The 18,752-nt window shown below is 42.0% G+C and overlaps 1 protein-coding gene across 1 annotated transcript in view; it reads left to right on the plus strand.

The window, feature by feature from the left end:
• ARHGEF12 (Rho guanine nucleotide exchange factor 12) overlaps positions 1–18,752 on the plus strand; it is a 441,882-nt gene that overhangs the window by 357,332 nt on the left and 65,798 nt on the right. The window contains exons 27-31 of the mRNA XM_073602566.1: positions 10,484–10,569; positions 10,667–10,792; positions 11,745–11,859; positions 15,484–15,584; positions 16,451–16,528. Of these exons, the coding sequence (XP_073458667.1) occupies positions 10,484–10,569; positions 10,667–10,792; positions 11,745–11,859; positions 15,484–15,584; positions 16,451–16,528 (506 nt within the window). The remainder of the gene's footprint in view (positions 1–10,483; positions 10,570–10,666; positions 10,793–11,744; positions 11,860–15,483; positions 15,585–16,450; positions 16,529–18,752) is intronic.

The following is an 18,752-nucleotide window of genomic DNA, read 5'->3' on the forward strand; positions in this document are numbered from 1 at the left end:
AAAAACTGTGACTGGGGTGCTCTCAGATGATGTTGGTGACTTTTTTGTGCTCCCCCTCAAGGGTCCCCACTCACCGGATCCCGCAACCCCAAACGGGGCAAACAGCATAGGTTATCACGGCCACAGGCTCATCTCCACCACGATCATATGAGGTATCCAAGTTGATCTCCGTTCACCGTGTTGTGTTTACAGTATGTTCCCAATAGGTCCCTCGTGGAAAAAGGAATGAAAGGCTCCCTTAGTGTAGTAGGTAAGAAGTTTATTACAACTCTCTATATGGTTACACCATAAGAATAATAAAATTGACTAAAATAAACAAAACAAACAAATAGACTAAACTAAAAACTAAAAAATATCAAAAATATATATAAAAACCAGCACTGACGTGTCAAAACATCGTCCCAGGGTACATATATCAAATGGACCGTGCCTGAAATCAGGCTGTTATGGATACAGCAGTGTGCGCTGGTAACGAGGTGTTTTCGCTCCACCTGCGTTCCAAACGAAGTCCGTACCCGGAAGCGACGTAGCGTGCGTGGCGCCGTCGTACGCGTTTCGTCATTGACGTCCTCAGCGACGGTGCCAGCACGCCACGCCCCTTTGTAAGAGGCCGTCACCTGAATCACACCCCATTTGTATAGGGTGTCCAATCACACCATAGCGGGGCGGAGTAGGCATCCTCACCTGAATTATAGTGTCAGCAGAGGTGGAACAGTGGCGGTCTTCCCCTCAAACATCATAAGGCTGTATTACATTCCTAGCACAAGGTTCTTGTAAACTTCTTACAAGAACTAAATAACAACAGGTATGGGCTAACCTTTACAGGGAAATGGGATTCCCAAAAAATTGAATATCTTGACTTAGAAATTTTCAAGAAGAATGATGGCCTGTATACAAAAACCTTCTTTAAGGTAACAGATAGAAACGGGTATATCCCTATCACCAGCTGTCATCATCCTCAGTGGAAGGGGACTATCCCCAAAAGGTCAGCTCATGAGACTGCGGAGGAACTGCGTAACCGCCGAAGACTATTCGGAACAAGCAGATATCCTAATAGAGCGGTTCCATGAAAAAGGATACAACCTAGACATGCTGAATAAGCTGAAGAGGGATATAGCAAGCCTGGATCGGAACAACCTGTTAAAAAAAACAAAAAGAAAGAAGAAGAATGAAGAATTGGTGTTTATTACAGGGTTTAACTCCCAATATAAAGAGTTTGAGCAGATATTGAAAAAGTATTGGCCTATCCTAAAAGAGGACAGAACACTAGCAAGTGTATTACCTAAGAAACCTAGGATTGTATATCGAAAAGCGCCCACCTTACGTCATCTGCTGGTGCACAACGTTATAAATCCCCCTAAGACAACCAGGATTTTTCCAGATATGAAAGGGTTCTACAAATGCCAAAAATGCCTACCATGTAGGGTCAGTAAGAAGCAGCCCCGGAAAAGGGAAACTTTTAAATCAAGAACAGATCATAAACAATACTGCATTAGGGAACTTATCACCTGTCAGAGTACACATGTGAATTATGTTATCGAGTGCCCATGTCAATTGCAATATGTGGGGAGAACCACCCGGCCTTTATATGTGAGAATACGTGAACATATAAAAAAACATCAGAAAAGGGTTCCCAAAACATCATCTTTCTCGCCACTTTGATGCAGTACACAAACGGGACCCATCAGGATTGATCTTTTATGGGATCGACTGCGTCAGGGACCATTGGCGAGGGGGTAATAAGACAACCCTTATCTCACAGAACGAAACTGCCTGGATATACAGGTTGGGGTCCCTTGCTCCAAGGGGCCTCAACCTGGATATTGACTTAAATTGCTTTTTAGCTAACCCCTGAGGTGTACATGGTATACACAAGGCAGGGCTGGGGTTTAAGCCTAGGGGCACTTTCTCATGTGATGTCTAGCTTTTGGACGTATGGCCGCAATGATATGTATGGTCAATCACCCATCATATTCCCCCCCCCCCCCTTTCTCTTACCTATGCATGGTAACGCATAACATTCAGTGATATGGACCCCTACCCGTCTCCATCTAGAGACCCACCCTCAGATGGGTACAGATGGGATTTAATATGGTCCCCATTATGTATGGGTAACACCATCCCTCTACTAATGCCCCAATGGATGTTTCGATATGGGGATCTTCCATTCTCCTCCTCCTCCGTTTTCTTTTCTCCTTTTTGCTCTTTTTTACTCCTCCTGGTATATAGATTTTTATGCCCACAGAATTATCCCAAATTATTGCCTTACTACTAGTACCATATTTTTTATTTATTTTATACGCCCACAAATCAATTTCAACTATTGCCTTTATTCGTACCTAGACTTCCTTAGTAGTACTTAAAATTAATACCTTCCCACTGCAAGTACCTTAATTGTACCATAGCAGTACTTAAAATTAAAAATCAACACTCTCTATACTGTATATTTTGTCTATATGACATAATATAATAGGTATAACAAATAATAATGGTAAAGCAATGTTTATGATGGGTGTAGAAAAACTGGGAGCATAAATGGTAATTCGTATGAAGCTCTATGATAGCCCGGTTAGCGAGCTCCTAATTTACATATTGGGACATAATGTATTCTGTAAACAATACTAAATGTGGGGGAAATATAATGAATTCAAGGTCAACCAACTATTACCCTTGTGCTAGGAATGTAATACAGCCTTATGATGTTTGAGGGGAAGACCGCCACTGTTCCACCTCTGCTGACACTATAATTCAGGTGAGGATGCCTACTCCGCCCCACTATGGTGTGATTGGACACCCTATACAAAAGGGGTGTGATTCAGGTGACGGCCTCTTACAAAGGGACGTGGCGTGCTGGCACCGTCGCTGAGGACGTCAATGACGAAACGCATACGACGGCGCCACGCGCGCTACGTCACTTCCAAGTACGGACTTCGTTTGGAACGCAGGTAGAGCGCAAACACCTCGTTACCAGCGCACGCTGCTGTATCCATAACAGCCTGATTTCAGGCACGGTCCATTTGATATATGTACCCTGGGACGATGTTTTGACACGTCAGTGCTGGTTTTTATATATATTTTTGATATTTTTTAGTTTTTAGTTTAGTCTATTTGTTTGTTTTGTTTATTTTAGTCAATTTTATTATTCTTATGGTGTAACCATATAGAGAGTTGTAATAAACTTCTTACCTACTACACTATGGGAGCCGTTCATTCCTTTTTCCACGAGGGACCTATTGGGAACATACTGTAAACACAACACGGTGAACGGAGATCAACTTGGATACCTCATATGATCGTGGTGGAGATGAGCCTGTGGTCGTGATAACCTATGCTGTTTGCCCCGTTTGGGGTTGGGGGAGCACAAAAAAGTCACCAACATCATCTGAGAGCACCCCAGTCACAGTTTTTCTGGAAATAATTTTGAACATTTGCTTTGAAGACTTTTATTACTATACGGACTATGATTATTAATTATTAACTGCTTTGGACACATTTGCATTAATTGAGTACAGGTGCACACTGGAGGTTTATGTGATATAAGGATTTGCCGAATATCAATGATTTAGTACACTAAGGATTTTGATCACTGTTATTAATAGTTAATTTATTTATGTGCCTCAAGGCACCGTATGTCTTTGCTAATAAGTCATTACTATTAGTGGTGGCCTGTTGGTGAAGATTTATCACTAAATAGGGGTTCAGTACATAACCCCCCTTTTTTGTATGGTCACATGTATGATTTATGATCTTTGGAACTGCTTCATTTATTCACTGAAAATTGGACTTTTGCACATTAGAACTCTTTGGCACATATTAGGGCTGGTGGTAATTTGGATTACCACTAGGGGCACAGGTTATAAGTGCTTCTAGTCTAGCCTCTGTCAGGAGAGCAAGGGACTATACAATAAAACCTCCCTCCCATTATACCATCCCATTATCCTAAAGGTAGTGCCACACCCCATTATATATTCTGAGAGGACCTGTAGTCCTGTAGTCCGCCGCTCGCGTGGTAAAACCCTTATTTTAAAATAGGGGGTGGAGCCGTAGGCAACGTGGGGGGGCAGGGCTTGTCGGTGTTCTCCGACGCCAGGACACGAGGAGGCAAGTTTTTAAAAGCACACTGTGTGCTACTGCAGGCTGTGGAGGGACACAAGAGCAAAGAGGTGGCATTAACAGGTTTGGTGACGCGGGCATTTCCTTTGACACATTTTTTACTGCTGCATCAGGCTGGGCATTAATAACAGCAATTGTGCTGGACTATAGACATAGCAGTGTATGCCTTCTGGTAGTGCCTCTGCTTTGTGCATCAGGCTATGAGCAGAAGGGGGACAAGGAACATCTCAAATGGTTCTAGAGATCGATTGTTTTACGGCAACCTAAATCCATGTCTAAAAAAATGACATCCTCTTGCAGCAGCTCTGGACACTTCAGCCCCTACACTTCAGAAGATTTTTTCTTCTACCATTTTAAGTTTGGAACAGAAGATTGATGCTATGTTCGCTTCCCACAGTGGGCCCAAGGGTAGCAGATCCCCGTCCATTGCTCAGGACCCTCATACTGAGGAACAAGGGGCAGGAGATCTTTCAAAGGATCAGGAAGAGGCTGATGACTCCTTTTGAAGATCCTAATATGGGGGAGCAGCCTCACAAGAGAGACTGTTGGTACACTCCCTTACTAAGTTGGTTCGCTCAACTTTTTTACTGCCTGTAGCGCAGTCTATTGATGAGCCCACCTCTGGTTTGGGATCACTAAAGCCTCCCCAATCTATGGATGCCTTTCCTATCCATTCATGGCTAAAAAAGCTGATGTATTCTTAGCGGGAGCACCCAGATAAATGTTTTTTTCCTCCAAAAAAGTTTTCTATACTTTATGCTATGGAGGAGGAATTCTATAAGAAGTGGGGGATTCCAGCAATGGATGCTGCTATATCCCCGGTAAATAAAAACCTGACTTGTCCTGTAGACAATGTGCAAATGTTGAAGGATCCAACAGATAAAAAGTTGGAATTTCTTTATAAAAACAACATTGCTCTTGCAGGTTCAGTTGTGCAGCCGTCTCTTGCGGCGATTGGAGTATCTCAGTCCATAAAGGACCAGATTGTGGAGGTACTCAAGATTATTCCTGATCAGCAGGCCCAGCAATTGGCTGGCATATCAGAGGCACTGTGTTTCACAGTGGATGCTATGAAAGATTCTATTATTCAAGCCTCACGGCTTATGCTAGGGCTGGTACATATGCGCAGAGTCCTATGGTTGAAGAATTGGTCAGCCGAAGCACCATGTAAAAAGCTCTTGGCCAGTTTCCCATTTCATCGTGAACGGTTCTTTGGAGATAATCTGGATAAGTATATCCAAAGAATTTCTAATGGGAAAAGTTCTCTTTTACCAGTAAAGAAAACGTTTAAACGTTTTTTTCTTTAAACGTGCATCTTCTCCAGTGCCAGGAGCATCTGCCTCCAGAAGGTCTCGACGGCCTCCACTGTCGGGTTCAAGAGGAAGACCTCAGGGGCAGTCCCAGGGCCAAAAGAGGACTTGTGGCAGGAAGCCCGCGAAGCAAAATACTAAAGCCTCCTTATGAAGGGGTGCCCCCCGCTTGCTCGGGTGGGGGGAAGGCTTCTACAATTTTCAAAGGTCTGGCAGTAACATTGTCAGGACAGATGGGTGGCTTCCTCAATTTCTCTAGGTTACACACTAGAATTCCGACAATTCCCATCTCCCCGTTTTTTAAATCAAACGTTCCCAGAGATCCAGGGAAAAGGAAGTCTCTCTTTCTGGCTCTGGATCATCTCTTGTCTCAGAAAGTGATATCAGAGGTTCCCACACAAGAGCAGGGATCAGGGTTTTATTCAAACCTCTTCACAGTACCAAAACCAAACGGGGAGGTAAGACCCATTTTAGATTTCAATGATCTAAACCAGCACTTGACAATCCGTTCCTTTCGCATGGAGTCAATCCAATTGGTTGCTTCCATTCTACAAGGAGGAGAATTTTTGGCATCGATCGATATAAAAGATGCCTATCTCCACGTGCCAATTTTTCCCGCTCATCAGAAGTTTCTACGCTTCGAGCTAGAGAATCGCCATTTTCAGTTTGTGGCTCTGCCGTTCAGTCTAGCCACCGCACCGCAAGTGTTCACGAAGATCCTGGCTCCTCCTTTAGCCAGGTTAAAAGCTCAGGGTATAAAAATTCTAGCCTACCAAGAGGATCTGCTTTTAGTAGATCAGTCAGTCACCTGTCTGAACCAAAGTTTATTCTCAGCCGTAAGCTACCTAGAATTCCTAGGCTGGATTCTTAACCTAGAAAAATCCTCCTTAAAACCGTCAAGGAGATTACAGTACTTGGGGCTGATCATAGATACCGTTCAAAAGAAGGTATTCTTACCCCAGGGAAGGATCAGCTCCATAAAGGAACTGATTCGACTTGTCAAAACAAAGAGAAATCCTTCCATTGTGCATGAAATTGTTAGGGCAGATGGTGTCCTCCATCAAGGCCGTTCCTTATGCGCAGTTTTATTCAAGACTGCTGCAAAACTGTATTCTGTCGACCTGGAACAAGAAGATCCAGGCTTTGGACTTTCCAATGCGCTTATCCCCCAAGGTGCGTCAGAGCCTCAATTGGTGGTTGATATCCAGCAACCTTCAACAGGGAAAATTCTTTCTACCACTTACCTGGAAAGTGATAATAATGGATGCCAGCCTTCTAGGCTGAGGAGCAGTCCTGGAAGAGGCTTCTGTCCAGGGGAAGTGGTCTAAGTCACAAAGGACCTTTACCCATCAATATTCTAGAAATTCGGGCGGTACGTCTGGCCCTAGAGGCCTGGATGCTCAGATTACGAAATTGTCCTGTCAGGATTCAATCCGACAATGCCACGGCTGTGGCTTACATCAATCACCAAGGGGGCACGAGAAGTCGTGCAGCCCAAAAGGAGGTGAATCCTATTCTATCTTGGGCAGAAAGCAACATTCCTTGCCCATCGGCAATTTTCATTCCAGGGATAGAAAATTGGCAGGCGGACTACTTGAGTGGCCAATAATTGTCTCCGGGAGAATGGTCCCTTCACCCCGACATCTTTCTGTCGATATGTCAAAGATGGGGTGTTCCGGACGTGGATTCGTCCAGATTCCACAACAAAGTCCACAACTTTGCGTCAAGGACAAGGGATCCGCTGGCATGCGGAACAGACGCCTTGGTCTTTCCATGAGATCATTTTTTACTGATATATGCATTTCCTCCAGTTCTGCTGCTTCGGCGCCTTCTTCACAGGATCAAGCAAGAAGGGAAAGAGGTGATCATGGTGGCCTCAGCGTGGCCCAGAAGATCTTGGTTTGCCGAGATCATAAAGATGGCGGTAGGGGACCCTTGGACCCTGCCACTGTGGCCAGACCTTCTTGCGCAAGGTCTGGTATTCCATCCTACCTTACAAATGCTAAATGTAACGGTTTGGCTGTTGAAACCCACATTCTAAAAGGACCGTGGGTTATCTCCTTTAGTAGTGTAGTAGTGTCTACTTTGGTTAATGCTAGGAAACCGGCCTCCAAAGTCATGTACTATAGAGTCTGGAAGGCATATGTCTCCTGGTGTGGATCCAGGGGTTGGCACCCCAGAAAGTATATCATCGGTAGGATCCTTGAATTCCTTCAGATAGGACTAGAAATTAAGCTGGCCTTGAATACTATCAAGGGCCAGGTCTCGGCCTTATCAGTATTGTTTCAACGGCCTCTTGCTTCTCAATCTCTGGTTCGTAACTTTAGTCAGGGGATAAGGTGGATTTATCCTCCTGTCAGGACACCCCTGAGCCCTTGGGATTTGAATTTAGTCTCATCGGCTTTACAGAAACAGCCTTTTGAGCCTATGCAGGATATTCCCTTGGTTCTTTTGATGAGAAAGATAATCTTTTTGGTTGCCATATCCTCTGCCAGAAGGTTATCGGAATTGGCGGCCTTCTTGTAAAGAGCCATATTTGATTATTCATAAGGATAAGGTGGTATTGCGGCCTCGTCCTGAATTCCTACCAAAGGTAGTGACAGGTTTTCTCCCAGAACCTCGATCTAGGGAAGAGAAGTCACTACATTCCCTTGATGTAGTGAGAGCGGTCAAAGTCATTTTAAAGGAGACAGCTCAGATTCGCAAAACAGATGTTTTGTTTGTGTTGACAGAAGGTCCTAAAAGAGGATAGGCAGCATCAAAATCTACTTTTTCTAAGTGGATTCGTCAAGTGGTTGTTCAAGCTTATGGTCTAAAGAGGAAGATTCCTCCTTTTCATGTTAAAGCACACTCCACCGGTACTGTTAGTGCTTCTTGGGCAGTGCATCACCAGGCCTCCATGGCTCAGATCTGCAAGACCGCAACTTGGTCTAATTGGGCTATCTTTACTGGTTTTTTTTTTTGTTTTTTTTTTTCTAATTCATGAAAATTAATTTTTTCCCAAAAAATTGTGTATGAAAAACCGCCTCACAAATACAGTGTGACATAAAATATTGCAACGATTGCCGTTTTATTCTCTAGGGCAGGGGTCTCAAACTGGCGGCCTTTCAGCTGTTGCAAAACTACAAGCCCCATGAGGCATTGCAAGGCTGACCGTTACAAGCATGACTCCCTCGGGCAGAGGCATGATGGGACTTGTAGTTTCACAACAGCTGGAGGCCCACCAGTTTAAGACCCCTGCTCTAGGGTCTTTGCTAACAAATATGTATATATATGTTTCGGGGTTCTAAGTTATTTTCCAACAAAGAATACAAATTTAAACTTGTGAGAAAAATGTTTGGTCCTTAGGTGGTTAATGTGTTATCTCTTTCTGTAAATGTCTACACTACCCTGGCTGTATGTAAAATAATTACATTTAGACCCCTTTCACACTGAGGCACTTTACAGGCGCTACAGCGCTAAAAATAGCGCCTGCATAGTGCCTGTAAATAGCCTCTCCTGTCTCTCCAGTGTGAAAGCCAGAGGGCTTTCACACTGGAGCGGTGCACTTGCAGGACGGTAAAAAAAGTCCTGCACACCGCTCCTGAAGCGCCCCTGCCCATTGAAAACAATGGCGCTTTGCTGGCGGTTTTATTCCCCGATTTTTGCCCGCTAGCAGGCCGAATAGCACCGCTAAAAATAGCGACGCTTTACCGCTGATGCCCGGGCGCTTTCAGTGTGAAAGGGCTCTTACTTTTAAAAATTTGATGGGTTTTTCCCACGGAGTAGTGCTGCTTGAGTGGTGAAGTCATTGCACTATGCTAACGCACTTCCGCCAGCCATTTTCACAGAAAATGCCAGAAGCATATCCTGTACAATTAAAGTGTTACTAAACCCAGGACCCTGCATTCACTATATCTGGTTTCCCACAGTACCCAGAACATGGAAATGCAGATATTTTAGTAAATATAAACTGATAAATACCTTTTCTTATCAGCATTATATAGCAGTCTTGTGACTTAGCATGTGCAGAGTGTCCCAAGGCTCTGTAGTATCAGGAGATGGACTGGGGACTATGGAAGAAGGGGAGGGTCAGAGATGACAGGCTCAAACAGCCTTTTTATACAATGCGAAGGATTAGCCCCTTAGTTTCCATAGTGAGTATAACAAGCATGCTTTACTGCATATACAGACTGATTTTACTGTTAAGATAATGGGAAACCATTAAATTCCCTATCTTGGAGTACAGTACAAGACACTGGTCTGTTTCAGCTTATTGTTTGCTACAGTCTGGAGTCTCATGAAGTGGGTGGGGTTACATGAGGGTGCACTGGGTGCATTCCCAGCAAAGCTTTTGCCAGTGCCCAATCATCTAAAGGTAGCGGCATATAACCTATGGTCTTTGACTTCCTGCCCTGTGTCCTGTACTGTACTCCAAGTTATACAATATACTGTACTAGTCAAAATTCCATAATTCCATTTTTTTTTAAAGCAGGTCATGTAAGTATCTGGATTTTTATAATTGACCCCATCTCCTCCACAGTAGCTCGTAGGGGAAGAGAGGGCAATGCTAGAAATGGACAAAGTACAGGACACAGGGCAGGAGGTCAAAGACAATAGGTTATATGCCGCTACCTTCAAATGATTGTACATGTGAGGACAGGGAACATGTTAACAGGAGGAGAGAGTAGAGTGATGGCCTCATCAGAGTGCTTCTGCTCTTTCACTACTGATCAGCAAGGTGTAGGTGTTTTTAACCAAGCTAATTCAAGCACAGCAGTGGAGGCAGAGGACCTTACGTAGCTGTGTTGTCTTGCAGGAATACCTGGATAACAGAAATAGAGGCACAGAATAAAAAACCTTTGGCAGTTAAAACACTTCCCAAATATTTTTTTTTTCAACCTCTGTTTAGCATGTTGCCTGGAGTTACATTTTTATGAAAATGCATGCTGTGGGTCTTAAATGTATTAGGTTTTGCATTTTAGGCTAAGCTAGTCCACTCATGTCTGTGACAAAACTGATGACCGCCTCCTGTTTCAAGCCACCCTATGCGCAATGATGTTCCTTTTCTTCTCTTTCAGTGGGGCTTAAAGAGCAGATGAAAGCAGTCAAAAAGCGTTACGGGACCTCTGTCATTGAACAGATTGGAGATGATGTTCTAGGCTGGGTAAGCCATCTCTTCTGTACCACCCTCCACGTTCTCTCATTTTTATGCATGCCTGTACCATGAGAAAAGTTCTTACAAAGTGTCTTTGTGTCTACAGTTCGGCGGACAAGAAGAAGAAGGGTTAAAGCAAGCAGTCGCCACGTTTTGTAGTAATCAGCCCTTTGCCTTGGAGATGATAAAGTCACGGCAGAAGAAAGACCCTAAATTTTTAATGTTTGTTCAGGTCATTAGAATTTCTGACTTTTTTGGATTGCTTTCATTGCACCCTGGCCTGTTTAAATCCATGCAGCCTATATTAGGATGGTTGAGAAAGCCAATTTCTTCCCAACACACTTTCTCTGTTTTTAATGTGAATAAACAAGTATATAAAAAAGCTGTGAACAAATAACACTGGTTTTTAAGTGATATGTGGTTGCACGACTTTAGCTCAGGTCACATGTTTGTTCCAATCCCCCCACCTCATCATACTGATAACATGGTTCATGTAGAAAAATAAAACACTGAATGTGCTCTTGTTTATCTGGCCTTCTTACGGTTAAGTGATCATATACAAGATGTATGAGAATCTTCACATGTATATAGCACTTAAGAGACTTGACATTATTTTACAGAGAAGTTTTTATTTAAATGACTGATTCTAGTGTAGTTCATTTAATAGTTTTTCCACTTTTATACAGGAATTAGAAAACCTCCACATTTGCCTACCTGTTGGTGATTGGAAGGTGTGTTTTAACCAGGGCTACTGCCAATCAGCTTTTCCAACTGATCTCTGAAGCAGCTCCAAAGGCTATCGTATGGACCAGCCTGGCTTTCATAAAAGTTTTTTTTTTTTTTTTTTTTTTTATGGGGTTCTGAGGCTGGACACCCCTGCCAATCAGCAGCATGTGTGGTGGAGGGTGTTTTGAAGGTGGAAGATAGGGAAAATTAATTCAACATGGCATTAAATTAGTACACGTAAGCCACCTAATATATGGCTGTGCCATAATAGATGTGAGATTACATGACCTGTGTATCCTCGGTAACATGAGTGATATGCTGCTCATGAAGTGTAACTGCAGTAACATGAGTTGTTCTTGCTGTGCGTTTTCTCACAGAAGTAGTTTGTAATGATGTTTGAAATAAATTGATGGTGCATGTAATCAGTCTTGTTAACAATGATAAATGTGTACTTGCAGGATGCCGAGAGTAATCCTCTGTGCCGGCGCTTACAGCTAAAGGACATTATCCCTACTGAAATGCAGAGGCTCACTAAATATCCCTTACTTTTGGATAATATTGCCAAGTATTCTGGTAGGTTCCCATATCAATATTCTGCTATTTATTTATTTTAATGCATATTTTAGAAATGTGTTTAAAGAAGCAATTCTTGCCTATGCTAGTAACTTCTATTTGGTATTTTTTTGTATGCATGTTTCTGTATTTGTGCGTGTTTATATGTATGCTTAGCATTAAACTGTTTGACTCTGTTTAACTTTTGTTCAGTCCCTCTTAAGCTTGTATAGGAGCATTGTGTACAGGGAGCTTTTTCAAAGCATTTGCAGAGCTTTTAGCCGTCCAGCTCCAGTTTGGGCATGTTAAAGTAATATTAAAGCCTTGTAAAGTTTTAAAGAGGTTGTAAACCCTAAAAAACAAAAACCTATAAGACAAAGGCATAATGAGCTAGTATGCATTGCATACTAGCTCATTATGAAATATCTTAGAACGATGCTGTTGCAGTGGCGCCCGCACACCACTGGGACTGCTGACATTTTCCCCAGAGTTTCTTCCAGGCTTACGGCTCTAGCATGTGCGTGAGTGCCGCTGGTCATGGCACAGGGCCCTGAAGAAACGGCACTACTGGCCATTCCTTCAGTGCGCATGCGCCAATGGTGACGTATATAGTAAATATCTCCTAAATGGTGCAGGTTTTGGAGTAGTTTACAGTACCTACAGGTAGAGCTGCACGATTCTGGCCAAAATGAGAATCACAATTTTTTTTATTAAATTTATTAAAATCTTTCACATTATACAAAAAAAAAAAGGCTAACTTTACTGGTTAGATTTTTTTTTTAATTCATTAAAGTAATTTTTTCCAAACAAATTGCATTTGAAAGACCGCTGTGCAAATACATTGTGACATAAAATATTGCAACAACCACCATTTTATTCTCTAGGGTGTCTACTAAAAAAATATATATGTTTGGGGGTTCTAAGTAATTTTCTAGCAAAAGAAAAATGATTTTAACTTAAAACCAACAAATGTCAGAAAAAGGTTTAGTGTTTAAGTGGTTAAACTTTTTTTCACTTACACAGGAAGTCTATTCCTTTGACAAATTGTTACAATGTTTATACTTAAGTTCAACTGATAAAGAATGTTTTGTTTCTTGGCAGACTGCCTGGTTTTTCTCTTCCTTTATTTTGAGCGCTGTGGCTTCAGAAGAGCAGAGAGAATTCTTTGCATAGAAAGAATTGTGAAACACTTTAGTCAAGATTGCGATAACGATTCTTGACGATTAATCACGATAACGATTCTTGACGATTATTTGTGCAGCTCTACCTACAGGTAAGCCTTATTATAGGCTTACCTGTAGGTACAATTAAACAGGAATACTTTACTTCCTCTTTAAGCTAAACACATTGCTTTGATGTATTACAGGGCAATACACAATTCCTTACCAAAAGTGTGCATACAGCTGCATCCTCAATTTTCTCTTTGCTACTTACATGTGCTTCCAGTCAGGGAGCATGATCTCTAAACCAGCATAATCCAGGACTACATGTCCTAGCATTAATTGTTCCCCTTCATTAAAGGAGAAGTATGACCAAAGGTTTTTTGGCCATACTTCTATGGAATACAGGAGTGCAGTCCATTCTGCACTCCTATGACCTGTTTTTAGCTAAGACTCACTGACCGTAATGGCTCTCTGCTCAGAGCTGGGGGGAGAACTGAGCGATCAGCGGTGTTTGAGGAAGACAGTTGCATCATCGGATCGATGCTGCATCCACCTAGGTAAGTATTAGTTTTTTTTTGTTTTATTTTTAAAGAAACATACTTCTCTTTTTTTAATGATATACCTGATGTTTGGGCAAAGCCTGAATTGTTGTGGAAAGTAACAGCCCTGCCTCCAGAGCTGGTGTCATCTGCTGGTGTCTTATAGTCCTATCCATTGAAGTGAGCATGATGGGTTGGATTCATTAAACCCTGCAAGATAAAGGAGCCACCCTAAAACCATAAAACACAGACCTCCATGAGGGAGTAATGTGAAACTGAAGGAGAAAAGTTTTATTCAAAGCAGCGGCTGAAATTGCCCAAAAAAAGGAAGGGTTTAATATCACTTTAAACACAGATTTTTTAAGAGCGCTGACTGTCAAGTTAAAGATTCTAGCAGACTTCTGCATTTTTTTTAGCTAGCTTAAGGAAATGCAGAAGTTTGCTAAAGTCTAAGCCAAGTCTGATTGATGTATATTGCATACAATAAAAGAAAGAACAAATTGTGAAAGATTACAAGGTAATATCCATATTCTTGACAACCAGATCCCGCTTAACCCAATTGGGCTCAAACTGTAAGCAGGGATTGGCTACTAAGCTAATAATGCCAACAAGGAAGAAAGAAAAGAATGCTAGATGAGATGCTGCATTAAAATCTTATTATTGGCTAGTTATTTCAAACTTATAGAATGTTAGAGGTTAGAAATATATACATTCATTCTATACCTACGTGGTAGAGCTATGGGGCATAATAGCAGTTACACAGTTGTTTGTGTGCCAGAACATCATTATTGGTTTAGTGTGCATGAGATCCAGTTAGTTCACTTCAACCCCCCCCCCCCCCACCACCACCACCACCACCACCACCACCACCACTACTTGTTCTCAACATGAAACAAGAGGAATTCAGTACAAAGCCCATTCAGAGTCAGCCACAACTCCAGAGCAAGATGTGATTGAAGACCATTTCCCTTATCTAGCACAGTCCTCTGCGAAGCCCCTGATGTCCCATAGCTGTCCTACTCTGGGGGGCTAAGAGAAAATATAGTGTCTGTAGAGTCATCAGATCATTACCTGGGGCACCTCAGAGATCCAGAATGGGCTCTGATGTGAGGGCCCATAAGACAGTGACCTAAGGGGGGGTTTCTATATAAAGGAAAAAGTGATATACATTTAAACAGTTGTATGATAAAAAGATTTCCCCACCAACATAAAAAAATATATATACACACCCACATATAACTGAGCTATATGCACATATGAGACACAGACTAGCACAAAACTTTGAATCTTGTACATACATTTGAGGTCGCTGTATGTTTTTAATGTTTTAGAATGGGGATTTTATTTTGTAGCAAAAATTTGAAGACTTTTTTTATTGTAAGCTGTTTCTTTTATAATGTGCTCATTTTTTTTTTTATTTTTAGCTAACTAAGATGCACAATTTTAAATTTAGACGCATGTGTTTATTGTTCTGTAATAAAATAATGACATCTATGTATTTTAACTTTTTACGGTTAAAAGCGTTACTGGTACCACTGTATAATTGTTTAGATTTTTAAGTGAACCTTCACATTTTTGATAAAAACAACCCTAATTTTATATTTTGAGGTCATTAGGTAGTAGTGCTATATATAATAATGCAAGATTATGCTGATGAATATTCATCTTTAATGTTTGCTTACAGTTTTAATTTTCTCTAGTGTTTGCATGGCAGAGTTTGGTAATTACTAAAACACAAAATGCATCTCTTTTTCTCACTGATGACTCATTTGTCTAGTACAGGAACAGGGTGTTAGATGTAGAGATACATTTTAATGAAAACTAGATTTTTTTGTTTGTTTCCTTTAAGCTTCTCATTAGTCAGTTGGAATGTAAAATGTAAAAATACTTATGTTTGGTGACTTATTCAGAACCCAGTTGTGATTCTTTTTATTTTCGAATAGACCAACCAGAAGAAAAGAAAAAGGTAAAAAAGGCTGCAGAGCATTGTCGGGCAATTTTGAATCATGTTAATCAAGCTGTACAAGAAGCTGAGAACAAGCAGGTAAGCCTTAACCATAACCATATGTGAATCAAAATTCAGACGGTTCAGCGGGGACTGGGTGGATTTCAATCCGTGTATAGGCACTGAGATTGTACAGAAGCCTATCTACCTATCGATTTCTGTACAACCTCCTTGTCAGATTTTCCACACCGCCTGCAACACTGATCAGTGTATTCTAACAGTGGGGAAATCTCCAGGCTGTCAGAATACAATAACACAACAGGAAAAATTCAGGTTTTTTTTTCTTTTTTCATTCAACCTGCTTGTTAAGAGAAAAAAACGACTTGTGTATGAGCTGCCTTAATGGTAGGTTCTGTCTTCAATTTCTTGCATTTATGTTGTCAGTATCATTTAAATGGAACATATTTGGCCTAGGTTTTTTTAGAGACCTTTTTGATGCTTTTCATGCTGCATGTGTTTTTTGTAGGAGAAGGAGACTGGTTGGTTGTTAAAACAAAATCCTGCCCAAAATGCACCAAAAATGCATGTATATGTCTTTCCATGCACTGCCATTGAAGTCTATGGGGCCAAAAAATGTATTCTGCTGCAACAAATTAAGCACCTGCATTTTTCCAAAAATTGCACTGCACCATGTTGCTTTGATGTGAACGGGCACCATAGAGAATAATGTGATTTCTATTGTGGTGTATTGCAGCATGTCGACAGACGCAGAAGAAATCACAGTAGTGTGAACAGGGCCTTACTCTGACCTGCAGTTATCTGCTCTATATTTTCTATATATTTATATATTTGCCATCTGTGCCAGATTTTGATAATAGTGTTTGTTTTCTCTGGTGTTTAATATAAACCTTAGAAGCATAGGACGGATCCAACTAGAGCTTCATAATGTGTTTTCATCATTGCAGAGGCTAGAAGATTACCAACGAAGACTTGACTTGTCCTACCTGAAGCCAGGAGAGTGCCCTATGATTGATGAGCTTAGAGTAAGCAAAATAATAATAAATCTATATATCTAAATCTTTAGCATTTTCCATATCGGTTCAAGCGAACTGATACCTATTGCATTAAATTAGAGGATTGTTGTCCAATACTTTTTCTTAAATCCTTAACCAACAGCTATTGTTCAAATGATTTTGTGTCTTTGAGATATCCTTGATTCTGTCGGATAACTTAAGGAAAATCCTTTTAGTGTAAAAAAGGCTATTTAAAGGGGTTGTAAACCGTCATGTTTTTTCACCGTAATGCATCCTATGCATTACGGTGAAAAAACACCTGGCAGTCACCGGCCCCCCAGCCCTCCCGTTTTACTTGCCTGAGCCCCTTCATCTCTTCGGCAGGGATGTGCTGTCCCTCTCTTCACAGGGTCCCGGCTCTTGATTGGATAGATTGATAGCAGTGCAGCCATTGGCTCCTGCTGCTGTCAATCAAATCCGGTGATGCGGAGGGCGGGGCTGAGTCCGGCATTCGTGTCTGTGGATGCAAATGCTTGATTCGGGAGCGTGCCTGCAAAGGTAACCCCCTCGGGAGAGAGCTTCTCCCAGGGGGTTATTTGATGTGGGGAGGAGCCGCTGGGGGACCCCAGAAGAGGATGTTCCGAGCTGCACAGTGGAGGTAAGTATGACATGTTTGTTGTTTCAAAAAAAAATTTTAAAAAATAAAAAAAAGACCCTTTAATAATAAGCTAGCATATTTGGCTGAAAGCTTGTTGTTCCTCTTAAGGAACAAGCATAATAATATACTCTTGTTTTATAAAAATAAGAGTTCCAGACTATTCTTTAGGCACCAGAAAGTTTGTTGTGTATTTCATTACCCAGATATTATCTCATTTCGGTATTAACCACTTGCTTACTGGGCACTTAAACCCCTCTCCTGTCCAGACCAATTTTCAGCTTTCAGAGCTGTCGCACTTTGAATGACGATTGCGCGGTCATACCCAAATGAAATTTTTATCATTTTTTTCCCACAAATAGAGCTTTCTTTTGGTGGTATTTGATCACCTCTGCGGTTTTTATATTTTGTTAAATTTAAAAAGATCGAATTTAAAAAAAAAAAAATTATATTTTTTTCTTATTTTGTTATAAAATTTTGCAAACAGGTAATTTTTCATTCATTCATTGATGTACGCTGATGAGGCTGCACTGATGGGCACTGATAAGCGACACTGGTGTGCACTGATAGGCAGCACTGGTGGGCACTGAGAAGTGAGACAGAAGAGGTGACACTGATGGGTGGCACTGAAGGGCATTGATAGGTGGCACTGAGAAGTGGCACTGAGAGGTGGCAGTGATGGGCACTGATTGGCACTGGTAGGTTACACTGATAGGCAGCACTGCTAGTGCTAGATGGCACTGATGAGGCACTGATTGGCTCCACTTGTGGGAATTGATAGGTGGCAATGGTGGGCACTGGCAGGGGGTACTGATTGGCACAGATATGGCAGATGTGCCTCCTTCCTCTTCGGGACCGATGTCCCTTGCACATGATTCAGTGATCGGCTTTTTTTTCTCCTCACGCTGTCAGCATGAGGAGACAAAAAAAGCCAATTACCGAGCTTTTGTTTACACACGTGATCAGCTGTCATTGGCTGACAGCTGATCACGTGGTAAGGGGCCGGGGTCGCCCCCCTACTCGGATCTGCGATCACCCGAGTCTCGGTGATCACAGCGCGCGCGCTCTGGACACCAAATGCAGAGGGCAGACATTTTTTTTCCACCCCTGCATTTACTTAGGAATGATTCCATGTTTAGTGTGGCTGGTGACGTCACGAGTAAGACAGAGCACTCTGGCAGGAAAAGAGGAAAGATGCCTGGCGCCACACATCCACGGAATCCTATGATGATATGAGAAAGACAACCTCAGCCTGGGCTCCCACCATGCCACACCCCCCCCCCCCCCGAGCACTCTGAGAGCGGCCATCTTGGAACATCAATGCAGGCATGGCAGGATTGCCTGTCGCAGCAGGACACCTTTGTTTAATGGGACTACAGGGCGCAGCAGTTGCTTTGTTGGACTCGCAGCAGAGCTGTTCCTTGTGGGACTACAGGTCGCTGCAAATATTAAGTGGCCATCCTTTTCCTTTTGAGGGCATTGGAGCACTAGCAGATTTAGCAAACAAATTCCTGGGGTAACCAGAGCACTGGTGCTTATTTGTAGTGTGCTTTTGGTTGACTCTAATCACTGTTTCCAGCAGGGTTCCTATATACTGCA

The sequence above is a fragment of the Aquarana catesbeiana genome, linkage group LG10, assembly GCF_042186555.1.
Source record: "Aquarana catesbeiana isolate 2022-GZ linkage group LG10, ASM4218655v1, whole genome shotgun sequence".
NCBI lineage: Eukaryota > Metazoa > Chordata > Amphibia > Anura > Ranidae > Aquarana > Aquarana catesbeiana.